Source organism: Amblyomma americanum, chromosome 2, assembly GCF_052857255.1.
Source record: "Amblyomma americanum isolate KBUSLIRL-KWMA chromosome 2, ASM5285725v1, whole genome shotgun sequence".
Lineage (NCBI taxonomy): Eukaryota > Metazoa > Arthropoda > Arachnida > Ixodida > Ixodidae > Amblyomma > Amblyomma americanum.
Window position 1 is genome coordinate 111,643,425 of NC_135498.1, and position 16,495 is coordinate 111,659,919.

Genomic DNA, 16,495 nt, shown 5'->3' on the forward strand with positions numbered 1-16,495 from the left:
ATTCACTGAAAAGTGTCTCCCAGAAAATAGGAACCGTACTCTATACATTATACGCCCAGAAGCTTTCTTCTGCAGCCGAAGAGGAATAAGAGCTGGAAGTCGGTTCTACGTTCAGCTGAGTTACATTCGATGGTATCTGTGAGCTGAAGGCACGAAGGTCGATCAGTTGCTCTTAGGTGCGCGGTGTGCGAGAAAGTGTCTGTATGCGTTTTCCGATGGTGAGCGTGATCTCTTGTGTCATTAATAGTAGACCTGTCGGACGACATCTAATCGCGATTGTGCCTCGGCAGTCACCTCGTGGTCGGCAAGAGAATGAATGTGCGACAAGAGTAGCTTAAACAGTTACGAGTTAAGAGAAAAAGATAATAGCTTTAGCAAATGTGGGCAAAGAAATCACCTGGCGTTCATTACCGCCGAAATGGCTGGCCTTGTTCAGCAGTTGTAGCTAGACGGAAACACTATTTCTCGTGCCCGTGCATATACAAAACTATGTATCACGTTCCTGATAAAGTGTAAACAGCTTCAGGAAGCTCCCTGTCCAGTCTTCCTCGTACTTTGCGTCGTCTTTGTGTGCGCTTAAAAGAACGTTGAGAATGGACCAAATAGCCCGAGAAGACATATAAATGTGAACAAAAAGACACAGAAAACACTGCGGTGAATTCGGCTGATAATGAAGAACGCGTGATATCTTTACATAGTCGTCTCAGTTGACAGGGCTGTTGAAAAGTACCCTGTTACAAGAAAACCTGTGAAAATAATCCTGTCAGGAACAGTTACAAGATGCCTTTGCAGCTTAGCACCATGTCTAACACACCGAAGGATGGTTCCTTGCTGCGTTATTTTGGTATGAATTGTTGGAAACACGTCCTCGGACACTTACCCACTCTTTAGCCTGCTTCTTCAGCGCTTTACTGGCCGCCGAAACAAGCTCTGCATCTCCAACCAAGCGCTTTTCGCCAGGCTTGCTGTACACGTAGATGCATCCTCCTGGCGCAGTGGCCTTTATCACTTGCATCACTCGCTCAGGCCGCAAGAAGGCGTCCACGTGAGGAACTTGAGGACCGAGGAGTAGCGAGTTGAAGAGCTGCATAGTCTTCTGGAAGTCGTTGAGATTGTTGGCCTTTAGCTTGACGCAAACTGCCTTTCCGCAGGGGGTCGCGTCGCACTTGATGTTGTCTTCTGGTCGCAGTCCTTCTTGACGGCGGAGCTCCTCTTCGAGTCGGCCCTGAATCGCCTGGAATAACTGAAGCGGGAAATACAGGGTTTCTTCTAAAATGACATGAATGGTTAGTGGCAATGGAGGGCCATTGCCTTCAGGGCCAGAGTACAGGGCAATCGGTGCGCCCCTGAGCAGCGTGCAAGCGCTCTGTGCCGCCACGGCGTCTTTGAAAGACATCCAACCCTTCTCAGTGTAATCTACATCTTTAGGAGCCCTGAGTACTAATGTCCGCGTGCATGAATCGAGTGCTTCATCGAATATCTTCCGAATGGCGTCTTCCAAGGCCTCCAGCCTCGCCTGCGTCGTAATGCGAGGGCGTTCATGGACGAGGCACACGGTCGCCGGCTCCACCGACAGTGAGGTGCGGATCAACTTCTCTACGGACGACTGGCTTGCTGTCGGAGGCAAGCCTTGGATATAAATCTGGCCTGCAACCTTTTTGTCGCGCTGGAACACCACTGAGCTGCCATCTAACTTCGCTCTGAGAGGCAGCAGGGTTGCAATGCGGTCAAATGACGCCTGGTCAGCCAGTTGGGCAAACCCAATGCCCACGCAAAGCCGGCGAGGTAAGGACAGCTGTGCGTGGAACGCCGGCTTTCGCTGCCTCTGTTCCTTGCGATACTCGTGAGCGCGGCCCTGCACAAAGACCCTCAGGTCATCTCTCTGCTCGAAGAGGGCGCGGTAGGCGGCGTCGGCTTCTTTAGCCGTTCTGTACGTGATCTGGAAAGCGTTGTCCTTGTTGATGAGCCAATACTGGACGACGTCGCCCAATGCGTTCACCCGTCTTCGAAACTCAGGGAGAGGGATCTTGATTTCGCGGATTATTAACGTGCGGAAGGCTGACGGCGAGAGAAGTTCGTCTACGCGACCTCCAGCGCCGAGCACTGCAGACACTGGATAATTACTGTAAGGCGAGTCGTGCGGCGTCAGAAATGCCTCCCGATCCTTCTTGCTTAGTTTGGTCACCTGATCTGCGACGATGCCCTCGAGGTGCTGGCGAGCTTCGAGGCAGTATTTCTCATGACCTTTTATTAGAACACACTGATTGGTCGAGTCCAGTGCGAGGGAGCATTTCGCGCCATCCGCCGCAAACCGTAGCTTCTCCTCGATACTTTGCAGCGCTCGCGGGGCGCTGAACTGGTGACTCCAAATGAGCTTTCCTACAGGGCCGAAACGTTTCTGCAGTTTAGGAGCCATGTCCTTTACACAGGTCTCTGAAGTGCGAGGCTCGCATTTGGAAGCGGAATCCGGCAGGGCTGAGAAGTTCAGCAGCTGCAGTTTTTTCTCGCTGTGAACCTGAGCATAGAGTGAACACACGACGTCATTCGCTTGCTCCGCCTGGCTATTGAACAGAGAGAGTGGCGAGACGTGCAAGTTGTCACCCAACGTGTTGTGCTTGTAGCCTTTTTGCGAAGCCTGGAGCAAACCTTGTGGGAACGACTCCGCAAGGAGTTGGCCTAACGTGATTTTGGCGTCATTCTCTTGCTTGATAGAATCAGCGCACAGATTTCTCCCTTTGAAGGCGTCGAATTCTGCCTGGATGGCTTGGGCGGCACTGTGCAGGCGATTTATGAAAGCCTCGTTCACGCCGTTCAGCTCGCACCACGTGCTCTTCATTTTCTTGGGCACAATGACCCAGTTCTTGTAGAGCTCAATCACTCTCGAGAAGACGCTGTCTGCGTCAGATGCTGGGATGGAGCGCTCAGTTCCGTCTTTCTTCAGTTGCCCGTAAGCAACCAGCAAGTCCTCAAATGCCAAGATTGAAAGAAGGATCGCGTCAAGCGACGGAGCTCTACCCACCGAGCCAACAACTAGCTTACCAAGCCGAGGCTCTAGGCTTGTCTGGCATAGCTTTTCGCCGAGATCTGTCAGGCGACCATCATGGTCCAGTGTTCCAATCTCTTGTAGCGCTCTTTTTACATCTCTTACCAGCGTTTTGGGAACGTTTCCGAGATACGAAGCAACTGAGGTTGTCTGTCTGGACGAGAGTCGGAGGACGATGTCCTCTAGAAACCGGGACTCGCTGACGTCGACCGGTGGCGAACAAATGCACGCGTCTCTGCTGTATAGGCGATAGCAAGTGCCGCAGTCAAGAATGCCGGCCAAGGCTCTTCTTTCTTCGGCTTCTGCTTCAGACACATAAGCGAGCCGCATGACCATGGAACCGCTGCGGTAAACAGTCCTGAGCATTAGACCACTGTCAATAACGCAGCGTACATGCATCATGCCCACAATCACATCGGGGCATTCTGCAGCGAAAATTACCCTCCAACATCCATCGAGCGGTTGCCCGTTACCAAAGGTGGAACCCATGCAGCCGAACAAAACTTCGTGGCTGACTTCCACTTCCATGTTTTTTCCGTTCAACCTGTGACCGAGAAGGGCATCTGCGCGAAAAGCGTCCGCCAAAGACGGCAGAAACACGAGAACGTCTCCGCCGGAATCCTTCGCCTTCAAGCAGAACTCAAGGGTCGCTGATACACACGCGTCCACTCGGTTCGTAGGCTTTCCCTTCCATACTACTTCCACCGGAAACTTGACGATGCACTGGACGATGTCTTGGGCTTCGAGACCAAACGCTTCCTGGATCGGAATACACACGTCTTCTGACTTGTTGCTGCACAAGACCACGCCGACACGGGACACGAAATGCCGGCGTAACACAGCGAGTACGACTCTCTGGTAAGCGTTGTCTTCTTGCAGTCCATCGACGACGATTGCCTGGAAGTCGGACAAAGCTGTTTCACGGCGCACGAACTCATGGAAGAAATGTCTTGCACTGGTGAAAACAACTTCCGACTCGGGTTTCACCTGCTTCTTGGGGAGCAACCAACACTGTACTGGTCCCACACCGCTCACGGATCCAGCGTACTTGGCGCACTGTTCGGCCGCGAGATCGCTTGGTTGAACACTAAGCACCCGCTTTCCCAGGTCCTGCAAGTATGATGCTATCTCGACGGCACTTCTGGAACCCGCTGAAGTCACCACGAACGTTACCTTCTTTTGGTCCACATTCCCTAGAATCCTTGACTTCACGCTGTAAACTAAGGAGGCCCTTCGCAGTCGGGCTGTTTCGATTGCCGCCCAGTCTCCTTCAAGCTGCTGTCGGGACAGGTCAGTAACGGTGTTCATAAACTCTTCCAACTGAGCCTCGTAGATAGCAGCGAGCTTTCTTAATGCCTTCTTTTGTTTTGCACCTGCATGCTCCTCGCTTTGGACACCACGCATTTTCTTGCGCACTTCCGCCAGCCTTTTTTTATGCTCGCTTACTGCGGCTTTTATCTTTGTGGCCAAATTTGGTGCCTCTGTCCTCTCTTCACTTTCGCCAACATCTTCCTTTGAAAGTATTCCTAGGCAGACAGGCGTGTCGTCTTCATCCACAAGAGGATTGCTGAGAGCTGCTACGGCCTCTTTAGCTTTTTTAATGCTGCGGTAAATTAGGCATGCGACGCCTATGGCAAAGGTTCCCACCTCGAGTTCAAAGTCCTGTGAAATGTTCAGGTTAGACAGGTAGCGAATCCAAAATTCTTTGTTCATTGCCTCTTTCGGGACAAGCAGGCCCACTTTTACGCGGAAGCCAGTCTGCGCGCTCGACACAGCTCCTCCAGAAATGTTTGGCGGTGGCGTGCTTTCAGTCTTCGCTTCATCGCCGTCGACACTGCTAACAACCCTAGATGACGGCTTCTTTGCTTGTTCCGGCATAGTTTTGTCGCCTCTGGCGCCTTCTTTTTCGGGGCTGGACTGATGTTGCTTATTGGTTACAGGCCTGGCTCGCGCAGCGGGTGTTTTGGTTGCCTTGGTTCCAGTCTCTTTCAGCTCCGCTACGAAATCAGTGTAGCTGATGCTTTCGTTCGCTGCGTCTCTCAGCGCTCTCTTTGCCTGGTCGTTGTGAATTAACACAACGTGGATAAGATCTCTGTATCGTATCTGGTGTATCTCGGCCGCGAAATCAACGTCGCCCGAGATGAGAACGATACGCGAGTTGGTCAGTTTGTGGGCGTCAGAGAAACGCCGCAGGACGGTGCGGAGCTTCTCGTCCGCCGCGTTCTTTTGGTCTCCCGGAACGTGGATTACCGTCACGAGAGCCTCGTTCAGCTCTGCGACGACCGTCGAATTCATGCGGGATATGTCGCACGCCACAATGAAGTCCGCTTCTCGGTGACCCGCGTAGAACTTCTGGCGCACCTTGCGAACGATGTCGTACGCGGGCACTCCGCTGGGAACTGCGCAGTTCTCGATGTCCCAGAACACGCTGATCATGCTAGTCGACGATGCGGAGGAAGCAGCAGCAGCGCCAACAGTTCGTTTGAATGTGGTGCCTGTGGTCGACCGGCTGGCGGAGCGAACTGGGTTAGTGATGTCTCTGAAGTCCTCGGCAAAGCGCGACGAGGAAATGGAGCGGCGGTCGTCCTCGCAGTGGTCCAGCTCTTCACCGTTCAAGTAGCTGTACCCGTCGGTGCCCCGGCTTCGCTCATCTGCGCCGTGCCGACTCCTCACGTCGGATGCGCTGTATGCGCCGCTTTCGGACATCATCGATCTGGCGTGGCCGGTGGTCATACAACGCACGGCCCTTTTGAAAGAGAGTAGGCTTTCCCCTGCACTGAGGGCTCTATCCTCGTTATGTGCTACGCTGTGCCAGTACGCCTGGGTGTCAGCCGGATGTCTCTGCTCGGAGGTTTTTGTTGGGGGACGACCTCTAGGAAAGCTGCGTGGATCTTTGTGCGCGTAGCCAGCCCGGTGCGGATCATGCGGCTCGTATTGCTGGTTCTGGTAGCCACCGGGCCCAGGGGGAGGCGCATGATAGTCGTTGTAATGGTCCATGTAGGGACCTCCTCGGCCGGTGCCAAACTGTTTCGGCGGGGGGTAATATCTGCAATGGTAAGCAGTGCGTGTACATGCTTTACGATTTACTGCGCGAGATGTTTTAATTAGAGGAAAATTACAATGCTCACGGTACATTTCACCCGTTTTGTGTTGCGTTTTTCTGGCATAGGTTCTTTTTGTGAACGACTACACAAAGACATACACACCTTAGGCTCTTTTGGAAATACGCTAATACAATGCGATCATGCCCGAACGGTAGTTAATAACTGAGTATATGCAGTTTTGTTATCTTGACACACCTGTATGAGCACTTTTCCTGTCACGCCTGCGCGATGGCTTTTGTTTTGTTTGTGATTGTTCTTCCTTTTGTGTGTTTCTCGAATAAACGCGCAGTTGCGAGTAAGCGCTTGTGTTGTTTGATCTCCCTTGTCTGTTGTCCTAAGTGCGCTTTATATAATTTTTGAATATGCACAATACTTGTGTTCTTCAATACTTGTGTCCTGTAAACTATCGAGCTGCTTGACTTCGTTATAAAGTGTAAAAGATACGACATTGTACTTGTGCTCTCGGTGCTCAATTCATCTCGCCAAATGAATGCTCACCGTACCTGGGTTCTCGCATTAGCCCCTGGCTTGCACTGCCTCTTGCACCACGAGCATGCTGGGGTCTGTGAAAGCCTGCGCCACGCCCTCGAGCTCCATCAGCGCTGCCGCCTTCGTGTCCAAACCGTGACTGGTAGGGGTGACCCCTGGCCCAATGGTCGGAGTCGCCGCGCCAACTCATGGCCGGGGACTCCGCCTTCACTGCAGATAGAAGTAGAAAGATTTGCTCCAGCAAGAAGTCTTGTCAATCATGAATGCTAGCCAACTAGCGCAACCTGGAAACGGGAATCAGCAAGCAACAACTGTTACCCGCCGCGGTGGCTCAGTGGATAGGGTGCTCGGCTACTGATCCGGAGTTCCCGGGTTCGAACCCGACTGCGGCGGCTGCGTTTTTATGGATTCATACTGCTAAGGTGCCCGTGTTGTGTTGTGTTGTGTTGTGTTGGGTTTTATGGCACATAGGCAGCTAAGGCCATCATGCGCCAAGCACAAGGTATAGAATTGCTTTTCTACAGAATGTTTTGGAGTATAAAAAAGAGGCGATGGTGCAGATGACTTAAAAAGATTGTACTGCCTAGTAATAAAAGGGAAGAAATTTGGAAATGGCTAATGGTAAAAGCCTTAAAGATGGTCAGGCAGCCTAAGCGACTTTCCTTGGCTAGCAAGGATCCTGAGGCTCCCAACCAATCAAATAAACAGCCTCAGCCTACTTCTCAAGAATGAGAAAGTGGCTGAGGTGTATCATGTATAAAGGCGATCCAGTGGTTAAAAAAAAATTACAGCTTTTCAAGTACGCCTGCTTCTTTTAAAAAGCTAAAAATGGAAGGTATGTTAACAATTGCATTATCAGCTAAAAGCAATGTAGGGTGGAAAGGAATGCATTCATGATAAAATTGAGTGAAGTACTTTTTTCTTAGTTTTTCTAGTTTTATACATGAGAATAAAATGTGGTTAATTGTAAGTTCACCTCCGCATTCTTCACAAACAGGTTTATCTTGTTTTGTTAGCAGGAAGTTGTGCGTAAGGTGCGTGTGGCCTATTCTGAGACGGCATAAAATCACTTCTTTAAAACGTTCTTGGTGCACACTTGACTTAAATTCACCTAAAATCGGCTTTATTAAGTGTAGTTTATTATTCAATTCGCTGTTCCAAGCCGATTGCCATTTTTTCCTTAACTTCCTTTGTACTAATTTCATGCAGTCATTCAAGGGTATATTTACTTTTTTTATTTCCTTGCCACGAGCTTGAGCAGCACAGAAATCTGCTCGCTCATTGCCTTTTATGCCGACATGACTCGGGACCCAGCAGAGTTTAATGTTTTGTCTTCTAGCTGTGGCTGTTACTATGTTGTGTATAATGTCACCAAGTATAGGAGTGATTGCGTTTCTTGAGTGGAGGGCTGTAAGTATACTTAAAGAGTCTGTGTAAATAATAGCGTTTTCGAGGTTCTCGCTGAGTATTTTTTCTACGGTCACATATACTGCGTAACATTCTGCAGTGAAGATGGATGCGCACTGTGGAAGTCGTATTGTTGTCTCCGAATTCCCTCGCACCACTGCACTTCCTACATAAGTATCCGTTTTCGAACCGTCAGTATAAAAGGCTGTGAAACCATTGTATTTTTCCTCAAGTGCCAGAAATTCTTGTACTATTTGGAGTTGTGGAGTTTGCTTTTTGCGGAACTGTGTGAGAGTGAAATCGCACAATGTAGGAAAATCATACCATGGAGGCAGTGGACCTCGTCTTTGCGCAATGCTGGGTAATGTGTTCAGTATGCCGAGATTCTGGCAGATCTCTTCAAAGCGCAAGAGCAGTGGCCTGGTGGTTTGCGGTTTGTTGTTAAAGATTGTTCTGGATGGACACTTTGTAACTATTTCATAACAGATGTGTTTTGGAAGGGAACGGATTTTTAGGACGTATGAGCATGTAAGCATGCTTCTTCTATCTGTAAGTGATGGTTCGTTTGTTTCGACATAAAGACTGTTTATGGGCGACGTCCTGTAAGCGCCAGTGGAAAGACGCAACCCCAAATTATGCACTGGATCTAGTCGTTTCAAGTAGGATGGCCTTGCAGAACCATACACCAGGCAGCCATAGTCTAAGCAGGACCGTACCACAGAGCGATAGATGTGTAGAAGGCTTGCCCTGTCAGAACCCCAGTGTTTGTGTGAAAGCACTTTGAGTATATTCAGCGATCGAGAAGCTTTCTTTTTCAAGGCATTTATGTGAGGTAGAAAAGTTAGTTTTCGGTCTAATGTTATGCCTAAGAATTTGTGTTCAGTTTTTAAAGGTAACTGGCTTTCGTTTAGGTATAATGTGGGGTCTGTCTGTAGACCCCGTTTCAGTGAAAAAAGTAAGGCCACTGTTTTCTGTGGAGAGAACTGGAAACCATTCCTGTCTGCCCATGTTGCCAGTTTATTTATTGTTAGCTGTATTTGTCTTTCGCAAGTGGATATGTTTGAGGATGTACATGCTATTTGAAGATCGTCAACATAAACAGAATACATAATGGACCTTGGGATTATTTTCCTAATAGAATTCATTTTTACGACAAAGAGAGTTGTACTTAAAATACAGCCTTGGGGTACCCCATTTTCCTGAATAAAATTCTTTGAAAAGGTCGAGCCTAGGCGCACATGGAATGAGCAATTGGATAAAAAGTCTTTTATGCAATTTAACATCCTGCCGCGGACGCCAAGCTCGGCAAGGTCTTGCAGAATCCCAAACCTCCAGGTTGTGTCGTATGCCTTTTCTAAGTCAAAAAAGACTGCAAGACATTGTTGTCTGTGTATAAACGCATCTGACAGTATTTTCAAGGCGGACTAGGTGATCTGTGGTGCAGCATCCTTTTTTAAAACCACATTGATGGCTGTCGAGAAGTTCACGGGATTGAAGGACAAAAGTTAATCTTATGTTTAGGACACTTTCAAAGGACTTGGCGAGGCAACTGGTAAGGGCTATGGGTCTATAACTGTTCGGAGCGGTTGGTGGCTTCCCGGGTTTAAGAAACGGCACAATAATAGCTTCCTTCCAAGCTTTGGGTATTTTTCCTGATACCCAAACTTTGTTAAAAAACTTTAGAAGCGCCTCTACGGGAGGTTCAGAAAGATGGGCTAGCATTTGGTAATGTATTTGGTCTGGGCCGGGGGCGGTATGTTTACCGGCAGAAAGTACTGTTTGGATTTCTTGTATTGTAATTAAACTATTGTACGGTTCGTTTGTACCGCAGTCTGTCGGCAGTCTTTGTTTCTCTGCTGTCTTTTTGTATTTTAAAAATGAATCGCTGTAGTGGGATGAGCTGGAAACTTCGGAAAAATATTCGCCTAAAATATCTGCCTGTTGTTCTAGACTAGTCTGTACACCGGGGGCGGTAAGAAGGGGGACTGTGAACGGAGAGTAGTTGCCTTTTAGCTTTCTGACCTTCTCCCACATTTGTTTTGATGTGGTTGAGTTGTTTATCGACGACACGTAATTTTTCCAAGAAGATTTTTCTGCACTACGACGGATATAACGAGCTTTTGCTCTCGCCTTTTTAAATTTTATAAAATTCTCCTGTGTGGGGTATCTGCGAAAAATGCCCCAGGCTTTGGTTTGTTTCTTTTTTGCTTCTTTACATTCTTTTGTGTACCAGTATTTGTGATTTTCTTTTACTATTCCAGAGGATTGAGGAATAGCTTGGCGTGCAGCGGCAATAATACAGTTTGTGAGACATTCGTTTAGTTCGTCTACACTCCCGTCGTCAGAAACTATTCTATCTAGGCTGGCTTTTTCACGGAACAGTGCCCAGTCGGCTAAGTGCAGTTTCCATCGTTGTGGTTTAGTTGGGATTACTTCGGGTGAATGTGCTAAGCTAATTAGTATGGGTAGATGATCACTTCCATATGGGTTATCTAAGACATCCCAATTAAAATCTGTAAAAATCGAGGACGAACTAAAAGACAAATCTATGCAACTGAATTTTCCTGAGCTAGGGGAACAATAGGTTTGTTTGCCAGTGTTCAGGAGGCAAAGGTTATTGGAGAGTATAAAATCCTCGATCAGTTGGCCTCTAGTGTCGGTTTTGTTACTGCCCCAAAAACTGGAGTGGGCGTTAAAATCTCCGACCATCAAAAACGGTTCTGGTAGTTGCACTAAACGGTCTTGTAAGTCTTGGAGTGTTATTTTAAGATGTGGATCAATATAAACGCAGCACACTGCGAGTGTTTTAAATGTGTGCAGGATGGCCGCCACAGCTTCTAATTTGGTTTTAAGCTTGTGTTCTCGGGCTGCGATTCCACTGTTAACAATGATGGCTACGCCACCCGAAAGCCGGCTCACCTGCTCTCGGTCACGGCGGAAGACCTTATAGTGTTTTAGAATGTTTTCGTGTTTAAAGCCTAAATTTGTCTCCTGTAAACACAAGGCGACAGGTGAGTATGTGGCTAATATGTCTTTTATGTCGCTTAGGTTATGTAAGAGTCCCCTACAGTTCCAGTGTATAAAAGCCATCTTGTATTATGTGGGTACTGAAAGGAACTAGGTTGGGTTTTCAGGCGCCCTTATTCGGGGCTTTTCTTTTTTTTTTCGGTCTATGGAGCCCCGCCGCCCTTTCGACGTCGACGCCTTAGGACTACTTTGACTTGTGTCCATCGTGTCCATCGCATCCTCCGACACGCTGGACGAACGTGCAAGCCGCACGTTTGTTTTCATGTTCGGCCTCTCCGTGTGGGTAGGGACCTTGGGGCCCGCGGACCTGGAGGTCCGCGCGTCCTGTTTTGTGGGTGGTGGCGCAGCGCTAGCTGCTGCCACCTTGGGCACGGGTGGCCCCACTACAGGCTCACTGCGTGTGGCCTGAGTGGGAGCCAAAAGCGGCTGTGGTGCTGTGCCCCTTTGCACCACATCGGAGAAAGTAGGTTTGTGTATTGAAGCTACCCTCTTTCGCGCTTCCCTAAATGTTATGTTTTCTTTGACTTTGATTGTGACAATCTCCTTTTCTTGTTTCCAAACTGGACATGTGCGTGAGTATGCAGGATGGCTGCCCTCACAATTTACACATAGGTGTGGTTCAACTGCACAGTTTTCGGAATCGTGTTCATGGGAAGAGCATTTAGCACATGTGAGTTGGCCCCGGCAACTCTGAGAGCTGTGGCCCTAACGTTGGCATTTGAAGCAGCGTCGTGGGTTTGGTATGTACTGTCTTAGTTGGAGCTTTATGTAGCCTATTTCTACGGAGTCGGGGAGGATACTAGATGCAAATGTCAGGACAATGTGCTTTGTGGGGATTTCTTTATTATCTCGTCTCATTTTTATCCTGTACACGTTGGTCACGTTTTGCTCCTTCAAACCTTCCAGAAGTTCTTCATCAGTTACATATTTGAGGTCATCATCTGAGATAACTCCCCTAACAGTATTCAAAGATCGGTGTGTGCTGATTGTGACCGGTATTTCTCCGAATGACTTCACTTCTGACAATTTCTCTTGTTGGTGGTTGTATAAAACTTCTAAAAGAAGGTCTCCGTTTGCTAGTTTTTTGATCTTGTACCCTTCTCCTATGGCACTTGTTAAAGTCCTGGTAACAATGAATGGTGACACTTGTCTAGCAGTTTGTTCCTCGTGTTCGCTGTGAACAACGTGGAATCGAGGGAAGCTTGTAGCGTTTTTTTTGAAGAATTTATCTGTCTCGGTGCGCCCTCTTTTTCGAGGGAGATCGGGTTGAAAAAAATGAGAAGCCATGGAATGTGTTCTTTGTTCGGCAATGGTGGCAGCCACCCACCATGGAGCCCTACATGGGGACGGGACAGGTGCCTTTAAAAAGCCCTGTCTGCGCCAGCTGTACACCATCACTATAACCAAATATGGCGTAACAAAGGTTTGTCAGCCACACAAGGTTAACCCTCGCCGCCAGGAAAAAGGAAAAAACCAAGAAGTGAGTGGGAGACAGGAGAGTTGTGAGAAAGGGGTAGGAAAGTGAAAGATGAAGTGGAGAATAGGAAAAGGCGACTGCCGATTTCCCCCGGTCGGGTCAGGCCGAAGGTGCCGTCTACAGGAAGCTGGGGCCAAAGTGGTGTGTTGCCTCCGCCGAGGGGCCTTAAGGGTCCAAACGCTCGGCATCGGCTCAACCACCAGGATCCCCTTTTCCCCGGACACGGCGATGCCACGCACGGCGAGGCGTGGGTGCTCGGGTCCGTGGTGATGCACGGTTCACCATCATCCCCTTGCGGGGAGGTCCCTGCGGATGCTCGGGAACCCGCGGTGTCGCCACTCACCGTCGCGACGCCTGCAAGCTGCAGGCGCCCCCCTGCGGGGATAAGGTGCCCGTGTGCTGTGCGATGTCAATGCACGTTAAAGATCTCCAGGTGGTCGAAATTATTCCGGAGCCCTCCAATACGGCACCTCCTTCTTCCTTTCTTTCACTCCCTCCTTTATCCCTTCCATTACGGCGCGGTTCAGGTGTCCAACGATATCTGAGATAGATACTGCGCCATTTACTTGCCCCAAAAACCAATTATTGTTATTAAGCAACAACCGGGCTCTTTCATGAATACGGTTGCATCTTTTCCTGACATTTTCATGTATAGGAGGGGGCCAGAACGTGACTTGTGACAAAATGCCACATATTGCTGCTCTACTCGCCTTAGCATTTAAACAGGCAATAAAATTAGTTGTGTATTTATCTGGCACAACCTGCCTGGTGTCTACTACGATTTAGTGAAACAAATCACGAAATGAGGTTTGTTTAATGGTAAAGCGGTGAAAAAGACGCGAATTTCTGCAGGCCACATATTAAGCTGCTTTGTAGCTCAACGGACCAAACGTTCTGAATTAACGTAAGTGTGCAGCTATTGCGATTGGCTATTGGTCTTAATTTATGGAAAGTTCATGAATATTTGCGCTTTTCTTTCTTAGGGGAGAATTATTTTACTAAGCAGCCAATACCCGTGGAAAAACGTGACATCGTGGTGTTCTGCATTCGCCAAAGTAAAGCTAATAGCTCTGTTGCTTTCCCCAGATCTATACCCTTCCTTTATCGCTCTAGGACAGTTGGAACGTGCCAAAGGGAAAGCTTGATTGCCGAAGACAAGCAAAGAAGCAAGCAAGAGCAAAGAAGACAAAAAAAGCTCTGGAAAACATCAAACAGCGCTGCTGAATCAAGCGTTCCCGAATACTTACCAATCAGGCGTTCACGAATACCCCTACCGAAGGACAGTAATGAAAATGAGAGAATATTGCAGGCAGGAACCATATAAAATTGGTTCGAAACGCAAGCAGCGCACTCGTTACGGCGGTCAAGAACGTCTGCTGGTAGAACGCTTTCTGAAAATGGAGCATGCTATGTTCATCCTGACCTATTGGAATCACAGCCGCCAAGCACCCGGCAGAGCACAAAATGCGATGCATAGAGTTAATACAAAGCAATAGTGGTTTAATTAGTTGGTTCAAATCTCCCGACGTTTCGTTCAATTTGCTACATGCTTGCGAGATGGCCTTTCCGAACAGCTTTGTTAGTAAAGCGGCCACGCGTTCAAATTTCGGCGTTCACTTGCAAGTACTCCCGTGCAGGCTCACCCTCTCGCCCTCACCCTCTAACACACAGTCGGGATAACGTGAGCGCCCGCTGATTCCTGCCTCCCAGGCCTCAGCACCGCCCAAACCGCCACCGTCAGAAGGATGTACTGACAACATATCAGGAACTTGCGCAGGCCTGCGAAATAGCCAGTAAATGATATCCCAAGCCCAATAAAGCGCAAGAACACATCTGGCTCCGATAAGAGACAAATGCGGTCCGACAGCCCACAGTTTATCCGCACATTTTCCAATACAAGTACACGGGTACGTGTAAATTCTTTTCTCAGCCAGCGAACCACACGCGTGTGATGTTGGGTTGCTCAAAACTTCCAAAAAGACAGAGCAACATTGAAAATATGGAGCAGTTTGAGGCACTGATGCGCAGCTCAGATCCCGCCGTCCAAGTGGCGACATGCAACTGAGCTCAAGGGCTTCCGTCTGCCTGACCCCGCCACCATTCTCTTAAATTTGTGCGAAAATAAAGCAGCAGCAACAACTCGCGGGATGTTAGGCTGCAGCACAGATGGAAAAAGCGGCGATGGCGTACTGGTTTAAAGCAGTGGCCAGCGAAGCTGATCTGCTCTCGTCGCCGCGGGTTCAAATCCCGCTCCCGCTCTGCATGTTCCTTTCTCTGTTTCATTGCAAATCCTTACCGAGTGTGACAATCTACGCCATCTTTTGGGTCAATGAGCTCCTTATGCTACCGCATAACATTGAAAACCATGTGGTCTCGCGCTGCGAATCTAACTAAATTTTATATGCATTTGACAGGATCGAGCTAAAGAGCAACAATTATAAGAATATAAGAGAAAAAAGCTGCGAAGAAAGCAGGAAATTCAGACGAATCATGCAGCCAGGACACGCGCCAAGCCTAGCTGTAGAACTGCTTTGTTTCCATGTAGCAGGTTATGAAGCAAGGAAACCATGCCGGTTTCTCTCTGTACACCAAGTTTTTCGTGCGGGTGGGCTAACAAAGGTCGTGTTGGTGCCCATGAAGCCAACTTCGTGTGAATTCGTTTTATGGATGAATAATACCTTATGTTCTGAAGAGTTGCGGCAAAATGCGACATTTTGAAGTATTAAATTAGTAAATTTTTATCTGTTGCGCTTTAGCTTGCCTCTACATATTCACTGAGCAGTGTGACAGGATGGCAGAAAACAATTCATAATTATTTGGCTATTCATACGGGTGAATTAAAATAAAATCTTGGATGACGCTTACGCTTCCCCTGTAAGAGTAGAAGGCGATAGCGGTATAGCAGCTGCTATCTGAAGCCTCGCGTGGGGGGGGGGGGGGGGGGGGGGGGAGGTTTCGTTTTTTTCGCAGACGAATGGAATCGCGGCGCCCCTCGGCGGACTTTGCGACGGATGGAAACGTTCCGCCAGACAAACAAGGACTAATGTCCAAGCAGCATCGCATCACCATATGCCGGCACACTCGGTGGCCCCGCAGCGGGTGTACACCTCTTTCTTCCTCTTCCGCCGTTTAGTGATACCCGAATCACCCCATGCACATCGATACATCGATACATCACACATAGACACACATAAAATCATTCAGTTGAATTAATGCGGTTTAATTGCCTAATTCCTAATTAGAATAGTCCGTTAACTATGCACGCATCAGTACATGTCCTTCAGACACCAGACAAAGTCGGAAAACCGCCACGCGCTCACCAGGTCTACCTCTACCCGCTTAAACCAACGACTGTTTGTGGCTTATGGGTAGTGTGGCCTTATCGCAATCCAAAGGTCGTGGATTCGAGTGCCAGCTAAATCTCCCCGCTTTACCCTTCACCGCAATCACTTTACTTTGCATTTATAAACACCCTTAAGAGGTTTGCTACCAATCCGAGCACGCCGGTACCAATTTATATCTTTGTACGTGCAGGTTCCGCGCGTTGACGGCAGCATATATATATATATATATATATATATATATATATATATATATATATATATATATATATATATATATATATATACGTACAAAGATATAAATTGGTACCGGCGTGCTCGGATTGGTAGCAAACCTCTTAAGGGTGTTTATAAATGCAAAGTAAAGTGATTGCGGTGAAAGGTAAAGCGGGGAGATTTAGCTGGCACTCGAATCCACGACCTTTGGATATATATATATATATATATATATATATATATATATATATATATATATATATATATATATATATATATATATATATATACACGAGGAGCAAGAGTGTGATCGCGTGGCCGGAGGTGTTTGAATTACCCGCGCGAGGTCTTGTGGATGTGACATCACGAGCCGGTCGCTGGGTCATAAGTT

The 16,495-nt window shown here is 48.2% G+C and overlaps 1 protein-coding gene across 1 annotated transcript in view; it reads right to left on the reverse strand.

Moving 5' to 3' along the window:
- Positions 1-16,495, reverse strand: part of LOC144121757 (uncharacterized) — a 45,688-nt gene that overhangs the window by 13,664 nt on the left and 15,529 nt on the right. The window contains exons 3-4 of the mRNA XM_077655126.1: positions 6,651-6,846; positions 881-6,089 (exon numbers count right to left, since the gene is read on the reverse strand). Of these exons, the coding sequence (XP_077511252.1) occupies positions 881-6,089; positions 6,651-6,826 (5,385 nt within the window). The 5' untranslated portion in view covers positions 6,827-6,846. The remainder of the gene's footprint in view (positions 1-880; positions 6,090-6,650; positions 6,847-16,495) is intronic.